We start from the raw sequence: 12,137 nt of genomic DNA on the forward strand, positions 1-12,137 counted from the left end.
GTTTTCTGGTTATGCCTTTTGGGGGTGACGAATGCACCAGCAGTTTTTATGGATCTGATGAATCGGGTATTTCGAGACTTCTTGGATAAATTTGTTTTGGTGTTCATAGATGATATCTTAATCTATTCGCGTGATCAGCGAGAACACGTACAACACTTGAGAATTATTTTACAGATACTTCGCGAGAATCAGCTTTATGCGAAGTTGAGTAAATGCGAGTTTTGGATTGACAGGGTTGTATTCCTTGGTCATGTTATTTCTAGCGAGGGAGTTTCAGTTGACCCGAGCAAGGTGGAGGCGGTATTGAACTGGTCGCGTCCGACGACAGTAGCCGAGATCCGTAGTTTTCTGGATTGGCTGGGTATTATCGCCGCTTCATTGTCAACTTCTCTCAGATTGCTAAGCCACTTACTCAGCTCACTCGGAAAGATGTTTCATTTGAGTGGACATCAGAGTGCGAAGAGAGTTTCTTGGAGCTTCGCAGACGGTTGACATCTGCGCCTGTTTTGGCCTTACCGGCTGGATCTGGTGGTTTTAGTGTTTACACCGACGCCTCTTTGCAGGGTCTAGGGTGTGTTTTGATGCAGAATGAGCATGTGATTGCTTATGCGTCGAGGCAGTTGAAGCCTCATGAGGAGAACTATCCTGTTCATGATCTGGAATTAGCAGCGATCGTTTTTGCTTTGAAAATCTGGCGCCATTATCTGTATGGTGAGCGATTTGAGATTTTCACCGATCATAAGAGTTTGAAGTATCTGTTCACTCAGGCAGAGTTGAACATGCGTCAGCGTCGCTGGATGGATCTACTCAAGGATTATGATTGTGAGATCAAGTATCATCCAGGATCTGCGAATCTCACGGCTGATGCTCTTAGTCGCAAGGTGAGATTGTCTGCTCTTCAGACTTGTGCTGTATCTGGGATTATTCAGGATTTCTGTTCGATGGGATTCAATTATAAGCATCGGAAGGGATCAGAGAGTATCCGTGTGGCTACTATTTTGTCTGAACCAGTGTTGTACTCTCGGATTAGAGATGCTCAGATGTCTGATTCTAAGGTTCAGAAATTAGCTCGGTTGGCTGATGGAGATAATACTTCTGGTTTCCACTATCAGTCTCAGGGTCTTTTGTGCTTATCTGGTCGTGTTGTTGTACCGGAGGATGACACTTTGAGGGAGGAGATTTTGTCCCAGGCTCATCGTAGCAAGTTGAGTGTTCATCCGGGGAGCAACAAGATGTATAAAGATTTAAGGACTCGATTTTGGTGGAAAGGTATGAAACGCAATGTTTATCAGTATGTCTCCAAGTGCCTGGTCTGTCAGCAGGTAAAGGCAGAGTATCGACGACCTGGAGGTTTGTTGCAGAATCTTCCTATTCCGGAGTGGAAGTGGGAGCATATCACGATGGACTTCGTGACTCACTTGCCTATGTCTGTGGGGAATAGAGATGCTATCTGGGTTGTAGTAGATCGGCTTACCAAGTCTGCCCATTTTCTTCCGTATAACAGAGATTTCACTTTCGATCGGATGGCACGGTTGTACATTCAGGAGATTGTACGGTTTCATGGTGTGCCTGTGAGTATCGTTAGTGACAGAGATCCTCGATTTACGTCTAGATTTTGGGGTAGCTTTCAGCAAGCTTTGGGCACTACTTTGAGTTTGAGTACTGCGTATCACCCAGAGACTGACGGACAGTCAGAGAGGACTATTCGTACGCTTGAGGATATGTTGAGGTCTTGTGTGATGGATTTCGGGCCAGCTTGGCAGGATCATTTGCCACTGATAGAGTTTGCATACAACAACAGCTTTCATAGGAGTATTGGTATGTCTCCGTTTGAAGCGTTGTATGGTCGACGTTGTCGTACTCCTCTGTTCTGGGAGGAAGTCGGAGAACGACAGGTCGAGGGTCCAGAATTGATTCAGCAGGCCAAGGATAAAGTTCTTGTGATCAAGCAGCGGATTAAGACTGCTCAGGATCGACAAGCGAGTTATGCGAACACCAAGCGCAGGCCTCTTCATTTTGATGCAGGCGAGAAAGTGTTTCTCAAGGTATCACCTTTTCGGAGGATTCTGAGATTTGGACTCAAGGGTAAGCTATCTCCGAGATTCATTGGTCCTTTTGAGATCTTGGAATGTGTGGGAGATTTGGCCTACAGATTAGCCTTGCCACCGTATCTGTCTAGTGTTCACAATGTGTTTCATGTGTCCTTGTTGAGACGATACGTAGCGGATGAGTCCCATGTTTTGCATCCGACAGAAGTTCAGTTGAATCCGGATTTGTCTTTTGTAGAAAGACCGGTTTCGATCTTAGACCGGAAGGATAAGGTACTGCGGAATAAGACTATTCCTCTTGTCTTAGTGCAGTGGCAGCGCCGAGGTACTGAAGAAGCTACTTGGGAACTAGAGAGTCGCATGCGGTCAGAGCATCCTGAGTTGTTCTAGTTGTAGCATTTTCAGTTATGATTGTAATTTCAGTTGGGCTTTCAATTTGTAATTCATTCTTGAGATGAATGTATTGATTGTTCAGAATTGTTATTCTTCAGACTCGATTTCGCGGACGAAATCCTTTTTAGAGGGGGAGAATGTAGTATCCCGATGCCTAAATTGAGTAATTATTGGATTAATTATATTCTGCGAGTTCGGAAGGAACGAACCAGGATCGGACCGTCCGAAGAGGTTCGGATCGTCCGAAGTGGGTTCGGATGGACCGTTCGGTTCGGTGTCAGACCGAGTCTTGTCAACAGTAGACCGTGTCAGGGTTCGGATCGTCCGAAGAGGTTCGGATCGTCCGAAGACAGGTGGCTGGACACGTGGAAGACATGCAGAGTTCGGAACGTCCGAAGTGGATCGGATCGTCCGAAGTGCACAGGATCGGATCTTCCGAAGTGGATCGGATCGTCCGATCGTCGTCTATAAATAGAGGCGCGAGGCTTCACTTTTCAATTACCAATTCCGAGAGTTCCAGAGCGTTTTAGTCGTTTATGATGGGTTTCTAGCTTTTCCCGAGGTTCGGGCACTAGCAGGGAGCTACTGGCTTTGTAGCGGAGCTGTGCTCTAGTTGGGAGCTAGCGGCATCAGTGGGCTGACTACGGACGCAGGTATGGTTCTAGGTTCCCTTGAGATTTGGAAGTATCTATTAGTCTAGTTAAGGCTTTTAGATGTGGTTTAGTGATATGGTATCACTTGGATTGTAGGCTTGATTCTAGGGCTAATTACTAGGATCTACTGGTTTGAGGTACGGAAGTACTATCCGAGATATCCTGGTTGAGTATGCTTTACTATGTGTTGCATGTTTATGTGTTGCATTATTATCTGACATATGATGCATGGTTTATTATGCGGCATTTGCATAATCATGTTGGGCCTGTTTATCTTTTGAGATAGCCTGTTCAGAGGGTACTCAGCCCTCGGTTGTTGTGGATGGTTGGACCCCGTTGGCCGACGGTGGTCAGGATACCGGTATATCCACAGGTTTATGGTATGGGAGCCACCTCCTGGTGCGACGGCGCAGAGTGCTACATACCTTGACGTCATTTGCCTGAGCAGTTTTTCGTTATACCCAGACCCTGGTATCCAGTACATTTTGCATACATGCATGTCATAGTCTTGTATACTCATTCTTTCGGTACTGAGCGTTTTATGCTCACGTCCTCGGTTTATCTCTGTTTTGGACACCCTATTCGATGGGGCAGGTCTCAGGTTGGACGGTCCAGGAGGGAGAGGACAGGGAGCTAGCAGGGGTTGACCTGTAGTTGCTGGTATTTTATTCTTGGGATTTAGTTTGATTTGGTTGTTTTAGTATTCGTACTTACTGATTCGATCGGGCTGTATATGTTGTTTTTCCGCTGTTTATCTGATTCAGTTTTATTAAGTTAATTGCATGCTTAAGTTCTGATTAGTAGGTGATTCTGGAACGGGTCACTACATTAGGTTTGGATGACTGCAGGTGATGATGATTTTGAATGCGGCGCTGACGCTTGAGTGGATCGAGTCCGATAGTATACTTCTGAGGGACATTTATGTTCCGCATTTATTTAGTATTTAAAGTTTTTACGTAACGATTTTAAGGATTATTTATTTATATATTTTATGCTTTATTTTGAAGTTTAGTTATTGGATTATTTTAAAATTGAAGTATGATTTTATGGTTGACTATTTATGGATTTTTATTCACATGAGTTTTTAAATATTATTTTTATATTAGAGGGTTTCGACTATAGAAGAAAATGTTTATAAAAAAACATTTCCTAGTTTTTATTTACATTTTTAAAGTTAAAAGTAACAGATGTCAAGTAGACGTAAAGTTTACCAATTCTTGGAGTTCTGCAACTATGTGCAAGGAAGATTGAATCTGGAAATGGGAGGAATGAGATGAAGCACTGAGGCTGATGATGAGATGTGAGGTGTTGGTGAGAGGACTCACTAGTCATTGGAGCCATGTGAGAATGTGCCGGGATAAATGAACCAACGATGGCAACGAGTACAAGCAAAGAACAACCACAAATCAAAGGGAAAAAGCGGCAAATGGTCTAAAGGATCATCAGTGGAAAATGGTTTGCGAAGCAAGGCGATGACTAGGTGCACGCATGAGGTGAATTTGAGGAAGATGAACTAAAGTAGAATATAGAGAAGGTGGAAATTTGAGGAGAAAATAGGTGTTGTGCAGAATTTGTTGGCCAGAGAAGTTGGAGGAAGAAGATGAAGTGAAATTGTTGAAATGTCGTTTTTATCGTGAGATTTAGAAAATGGAATTGAAGTGGGAGAGAATCACATTTTTTTCTTTTCTTCCTCCTCAAATATTTCGACCTATGAATTTTGTGTCCAGACTTGTAAATGGGATGTGACAATAGGGTTGAACTTATATAAATAGGTAAATTAACCTACTGTCCAAATAGGCTACCAACGGCATTTTTTTGAACAAATTCTGGCAAACCCAAAACAAACAAAGGCCCACAAGTTAAAGGTTCATTGAGTTATAAAATTTGGTTGGTTTGGGAAGTTATGTTTATGTCCGCACGTTGAGGAAGTTGATATACGATCAATGATCATGGAAGATGGGTCAAACCAATTGAAGGAGTCGGGACAAAAGCGAGGATGAAGATCGAACGATGCCACAACTCGAAATCGATCGACCCAAATTACAACAAAAAAACTCTCTGCAAATTTCTAGATTTTAGCTTAATTATGTCGCATATTTCTAGTAGATATTTCATTTTTTTTCCTTCATGTTATGTCCATGTTTATTTTTTGTAAAAATGTTTATTCCAGTTCATAATAGCAAATTAATTTGGTTGCTGGTAAATTTTTCTTCAATTCGTTAAGTTAATTTATTAGTTTTTGTAGCTCACCGAGTGAGAAGTTTGAATTAACGACCGATTCAGGCTTGTTTTTAGAGTCAGATTTCAAATCCATGTTACGATTTTATGTGTGACACACCCTTACTTTACCATTATCTATTAAGTAATACAACATCACTCCCCGTCCACAGAGTCTATTGCTCCATTAAAGAAAAATTTCAATTTCATAAATATGCTTTCTGTATAACTATCTATTTAAATCAAGTGAACCATCTGATTTCAAATTCAAAATAATCAAAAACTTGTGTGAGACAAATATCTTATTTGGGTCATCCATGAAAAAATATTACTTTTTATGCTAAGAGTATCTATAAGATTGATCCGTAGATAAAAATTCGTGAGACCGTCTCACATAGACATACTCTTCAAAATATTGAATGACATTCCCTTAAAAAAATATAACCTTGACTCTGAGTTAAAATTGTCAGTGACAACTACACATTATAATTTATATAACACCTTGTTCGGAACCAGCAGAGCAAGAAGATGCGTTCAAGTTTAAAACGCGGGATTTGAGATAACCTTAAATTGTGGAATGTAACTGACATGCCGTTTGCTTTCGATTGTCATGCGCTCTCCAACCTTTCATCTTTCTTTATTCTCTCTCTTCTAAATCTGGCATTTCCATTTCTGCGCAGAGATTGATCGAGAAAAAAGAGAGAATTTGATGATTTTTTTATTTGAACAGATGGAAGTTTTAACATTTTTTTTCGAGAAAGATTGGAGAGGAAAGATTTTACCATGACAGCCTGAACCTATCTGTTAAAATTTCTTTATATGTTGTTACAAGATTTCTTTTTCTGGGGAAAAACGAAAAAGATTGGAACTTCGATCTCAATCCGGGCTCCCACATGCAAAGAAAGCCAAGAAGGTTTTTTTTTTTTTTTTTTTTCCGTTTTCTTGCTGAAGTTTTGTTTTGGAATGCTCGTATTTGATTTTTTTGAGCTTTTATGTTTTGGTGTATTGCATGATGTTTGACTATGATGTATGGGATTTTTCAGTGCAGGGGATATATAGGCTTTGGAAGATTTGGTACTTCGATTCTCTCTCTCTCTCCATTTTTATAAATGGTGGGAATATCAGATAACATCAGGGGACTTGTCTTAGCCATTTCTTCGAGTATATTTATTGGGTCTAGTTTCATTATAAAGAAAAAGGGACTTAAAAAGGCTGGGGCTTCCGGAACTCGAGCAGGTTGCTTTCATTACTAAGTATATGTTCTGTTGTTCAATTATTTTACTTTTATTCGTGGAATTATAATTTCTTCATGAAATCTTTAGTAACCGAATATTGAGTGCGTGAGGATGATTTATGTGAAGTCATGTGAAAACAAATACAGGGTTATAGAAAGAACATAGGTATATATCTTCAACATTTATCACATTATATGGTAATATAAACAAATCACATGATCACTTGTTGGACAGCTACATAACTGTCATATATGAATAATAGAGTGAATCAACGAGTGAACGTAAATAAATTCTTGACACCGGTGCTGGTTGTCCTAAAACATTTGGTAGGCATTGGCTATTATCAACCTTTGTGTTTTTAGAGCTTATGTGCATCATTCAGAGTTGAATACTATAGCTTATGTATGTTGATAGGTAATAAAGGTTTAAAGCATACTAAGCCACACGTGTGCTAAGGAATCAAGGCAAATGCAGAGGCTCACATCTTACCAAAATGTTCACTAAGAAATCACATTTTATAATTGAGAATATATTATACAAATATATATCTAATAAGAACTTCACCTTCCATTTAGCAAAAATAAAACTAATATTAATTAGTGCAAAAGAAAATATGAAATACTGTAACAATGAGTTTCAATTAATACACAATCTTTTTATTGGAGACCTGCTTAAAAAGCATGTTGATCCTTTAAGTCACACTTAGACAGGTGCTTCATAGTTCAGGCATGCACCACATTGAAGGGCCGCACATTGTCTTATCCTGGGGAACCAAGACAATGCCTTGACCTTAGACACTGCATTCTCTTTTAATATTTTATTTTAACTGTCTTTTCTCATGCAATTTTAATGATGAAAAGATACTCTTTTACCAGGTGATGGAGGCCACGCATATCTGAAAGAACCTTGGTGGTGGGTGGGGATGATTACTAGTAAGATATTCAACTTCTAAATATTCATCAAACTGGAATATGCATTGTACCTCTTCATCCTTCAGCAATTCCTTTATGTTGTGCTTCGTTTGATAGATTTGAGATGATGAATTTCAAATCCATTAACTCCATATACCTTAACTTGCTTGGAAGGATAAAAAATTAAAGTGAATTTCAAATCCATTTGATATCAAGTTATGCAATTTCAATAGTAATTATGGTGGATTTCAAATATTCTCAAGATAAGTGTCATTTGAAATTCATCCCTCAAATCCTTTCAAAATCAAATCACTCCCTCCAAATTAAATTCATTATTCCATCCGCAACTTTACTATGCAACCTTACTGTAATAATTTCTTCTCATAGATATTCATTATATATCTATTTTTCATTGGTTTCATGTTGTACGTTTGTTTCATGATCCATCATTCATGTTAGACAAACCTGTTAAATTATTTGATAACTGCATCTTTTTGCTATTTTATTGTATGTTTTAGACTTGGCCCAAAGCTAACAGCATTCTTCATATTTGAATTTGACCCAATCACAATGTATATATATAGTGATCGTTGGGGAGGGTGCAAACTTTATCGCATACGCATTTGCTCCGGCTATTCTGGTTACTCCCTTGGGAGCTTTAAGTATCATATTCAGGTGTGGTTACGATTTTAGAATGATCTTACAGAAGCCAAATATTTTTTTCTTCCCTTGATTGAGATTTTATGTAATGTACGATGCAGTGCAGTGTTAGCTCATTTTATATTGGATGAAAAATTACACCCGTTCGGTGTTGTTGGTTGTATTCTGTGTTTGGTGGGATCTGTCGCCATTGTTTTGCATGCCCCTTTAGAAAAGGATATCGAATCTGTCAAGCAAGTATGGCATCTAGCTACAGAGCCAGGTATTTGACGGTTCTCCAGAAGTTTGATTTAACTTGCATTGATACGTCAAACGATCTGATGCTCGCAGGTTCTTTTAGAATGATACAGTGGTGGGACTTCCTTTCTTGTAAAGTAACCAATAAACCAAATGAGTGTCCAGTTTGAAGAAATTATACTGCATGTTCTTATAGTTTGTTATGACCCATTGTTGTTTGTCTGGTTTTTTTGCACTTATATAAGAACTCATATGACATGAGATAAGGAATATCGGGTTGCCTAAATTCTCATCTATCTGTCTTGTTCTCTTCCACTTTTTTGTTTTATTTTATGGAGTTTAGCAAGCTCGAAATTCTAGATAGCAATGAGGTTTTTATCATTGATAGCATATAGGGGCGAATCCATGCCCCTAGTTGAATTAAGAGTATTTTTCATTTTTCAATATATGTTGAATGCTTCTTTCGCACGTTGCAATTTGGTAATGTTACTTAGGCAACAATTATCAAACAATCCTCTTGCTCAAAATCAAAATCCTAGTTTCTTTACAGTGGACTCCAAAATATAGTTGAATACTCTAATATTGTACTCAATAGCCTAATGTAAACATTTACAAATGGCAGTCTGTTAATTAGAAAAATATGCTTCATTTTTTTCCTCAACATCATTCAACAAATTAATTAATCGAATTTGACAGGTTTTGTCATCTACACCTGCACGGTGTTATCTCTCGCCGCCATTCTAATTTATTGGTTTGTGCCTCGATATGGACAAACACATATGGTTGTCTATATTGGAATTTGCTCTCTTACAGGATCTCTTACGGTCTGTCCATTTCCAACGACGCTTTTATTTGTTGTCGAGTTATCTTGGAGCCGACAACTCTTATCACTACCGTTTTGCCCTTTTCATATGCAGGTTATGGGTGTTAAAGCAGTGGGAATTGCTTTGAAACTGTCATTTTCTGGATCCAATCAGTTTATATTTTTCGAGACATGGTTTTTTACTATCTATGTCATCATTTTCTGCATTATGCAGCTGAACTATCTTAACAAGGTATGTCATTTAACATTTAAAACATACTTGTCTACCTAAAAATTATGATCAATTGAAGGTGTTTCAATTCCCTCCTTTTCGCCTAAGCATTTGATTTATTTATTTGCTCAGTGGCACCTCCTTCACGCACACAATTTTTTTCTGGTTGGCACTGTGGTGCCAGAGATGGCGTCGCGGCGCCTTGCTCGCACAAATGTTTGCACTGTCGTGGCGTTTGCGGAACAGAAATGGCGCCCCAATGTGTTGATGTAAATGCACCTATATTTCTGGCATCTTCAATCAGATTTTTCACTTCCACCGGTGGACGAACATAAACTAAGATTTGGACATATAGTTGTTACTTAAAACATGAACACCCTAATTATGACAAAACATACCTAATAAATTAAATGGAGAAAATTAACTTAACACTGGAACTTCTTCCAGAACAAATGCAACCTTTGCCACTTCTGTTCCCTTTTATGCTTTTTGCGCATTGAGCTGTAAAGCCACTGAATCTCATATGATGAAACAATTGCTACTTCTAAACAATGGTAATGTATCTGAATACACGCATGCTTGGCAAACGTAGTTAAATTCTGCAGTTAATTGAATTTAGTCATCTTCGTTCTATACTTTGACAATAATTGATTTGTTCTCACTTGTGGCTGTCTGAAAAGTTTGAAAGCTAATTCTTTGTTTGCCCTTGCAGGCATTGGACATCTTTAACACAGCTGTTGTTTCCCCTGTGTATTACGTCATGTTTACAACCCTCACCATCTTAGCTAGTATGATAATGTTTAAGGTAAGACAATATGTTCTTCGTTTTCTAAAAGTTGGTCTTTGTCTTTCTCCGACCCTTTAAACTATATTTCTGTTACATTCACATATTGTTACAACCACAATCAAAGAACTAAAATTATATTGCAAACGGAATTGAAATGCTTTCCCAGAGACAAACTCTGTAAACAAAACCCCAGCCACTACTAGTTAATTCCTTAGCCTAAGCTAGTAAAAAACACTAAAAGAAGATAAAATAATGAATGGAACACCTCTCTTTCTTCACGTTTTGTTCCCTTCTCCCCTACATTTGGATTCTTCCCCGGCTTGAAATTCTTGGTCCTAAATCTATTACATTAGAGCCCATAAGAATATTGAAGCCCGTAACACACATCGCCCTGCGAAGTTGATAGTTAACAGTAAGAATATGCCACGAACACCTAGATATTGGCAAATACAACAATGAACCTTTCCAAATAATCCTTTCAGTATAATATCCTGATCAAACTGAATATAAGAAATTTTTAAGCCGAAACCGAAATATAACCCAATAACTATAATTTCAATATTGAACCTCACGAAAATCTTGACAGACTAAATCCAGGCAATCATGGATATTTCCTGAAGTCGAGGACTAATGTTGCACTGTTATAAGAGGAAATACTAATTTGATATTTGTTGAAACATTTTACATCAGGATTGATCAGTGAACTTACTCTCTAATGGCACCCACATATATGAAAATAAGTAATTTATCACCTTCATCGTCCAAAACTATTGGCAATATGATTTTGGTTGTGAAAGGTGTGCGTATTGGAGATATACATTGTCCTCCTACTCTTACAAACCACAATGCAGTTTTTTCTCCCACTAAACTCTATCAACTTCCATTTTCCACATTTTGTTTTTATTCTTTGTCTTTTTCTTTTGTACTGATTTTGAAAATATCGAACTACGTGCAGAAAATTCAATTAGCTAATTCCGAATCTTTTTGTCCAATTTATACTAAAAATCTTTTTATACACACGTATCTTGTATGCCACGATTACTAGTCTTGATAATGAACACGCTTGGATCCAGACACATCCAACCATATTTCTTTTAATACGAGTTGATCATGGCTTTCTGTCGAATCTCTAGATTTGAATATCCTATAACCCATCAAAATATTGGACTTATATGTGGCATTGTTGTAATGAATTTAGGAGTGGGATTCACAAACTGCTTCACAAATCGTCACAGAACTCTGTGGTTTTGTGACCATCCTGTGTGGAACTTTTCTCCTGCACAAAACAAAGGATATGGGAGGTAGCCCAATGGTGTCATCCCCTGTATTTCATCCTTCGAACCGAGAGTTAAGTTCGAGGCACGCCGACATTTGATGTTCCGCGACACAGTTAGTCTGGAAAACGAACATGCTTGATTCTAGAGAAGCTCGCCGCTGCAGAGAATGAGATGACAGTTTTGTTCATTAGAGAACCTGACTGCACAGAAAAGTTCAAATTGCATAGTTGGTGTTAATGAATCTTGAACATTAAACCTCTCCTGCCCCGCCACTTAGGTTCTGAACTATATAAGAATTAAGTGTAGATGAGTTACAAGATAGGAATTATCATTGATTCTTTTGTAATTTTTTGATGGGGTGTACACTAATGCTGTCTTTTAAATTATAGAGCTCAATTTAATGAAACTTTGGAGGAGGTTTACATTTTATTCTTGCGTTGACAATACAATTTTGTGTGAGAAATGAAAGGATCTAGTCTTGATCGTGAGTCAGTGACCATGTATGGTTTTGTTCGTGGTATTTTTTGAAATTTATTTTGTCGATATATGTTTTCTTGGATATCATGAAAAATATGATTAGTATATGTTGCTCTTTGAAGTTAGTCTTTTATTGCATATTTAGATCATGTCATATAACGTGTTAATTATAGTATAATATAATACTTGTTTGGCGGACTGATAAAAA

General features: G+C 38.2%; 1 protein-coding gene across 3 annotated transcripts; it reads left to right on the forward strand.

The window, feature by feature from the left end:
* Positions 1–5,856: 5,856 nt before the first annotated feature.
* On the forward strand, positions 5,857–11,925 carry LOC140828421 (probable magnesium transporter NIPA1). 3 transcript variants are annotated; one of them, XM_073191392.1, is made up of 9 exons: positions 5,860–6,224; positions 6,355–6,547; positions 7,422–7,478; positions 8,042–8,132; positions 8,219–8,379; positions 9,051–9,178; positions 9,272–9,409; positions 10,101–10,193; positions 11,374–11,918. In XM_073191392.1, exons 2-9 carry the CDS (start codon positions 6,421–6,423, stop codon positions 11,548–11,550), a joined length of 972 nt encoding a protein of 323 aa, XP_073047493.1. In that variant the 5' UTR covers positions 5,860–6,224; positions 6,355–6,420; the 3' UTR covers positions 11,551–11,918. The 3 variants fall into 3 exon arrangements, with proteins under 3 accessions (XP_073047492.1, XP_073047491.1, XP_073047493.1); XM_073191391.1 differs by having other exon boundaries at positions 5,857–6,224; positions 6,360–6,547; positions 9,051–9,409; positions 11,374–11,925; XM_073191390.1 differs by having other exon boundaries at positions 5,857–6,224; positions 9,051–9,409; positions 11,374–11,924.
* The last annotated feature ends 212 nt before the right edge of the window (positions 11,926–12,137 follow it).

This window comes from Primulina eburnea, chromosome 3 (genome assembly GCF_022965805.1).
Source record: "Primulina eburnea isolate SZY01 chromosome 3, ASM2296580v1, whole genome shotgun sequence".
NCBI lineage: Eukaryota > Viridiplantae > Streptophyta > Magnoliopsida > Lamiales > Gesneriaceae > Primulina > Primulina eburnea.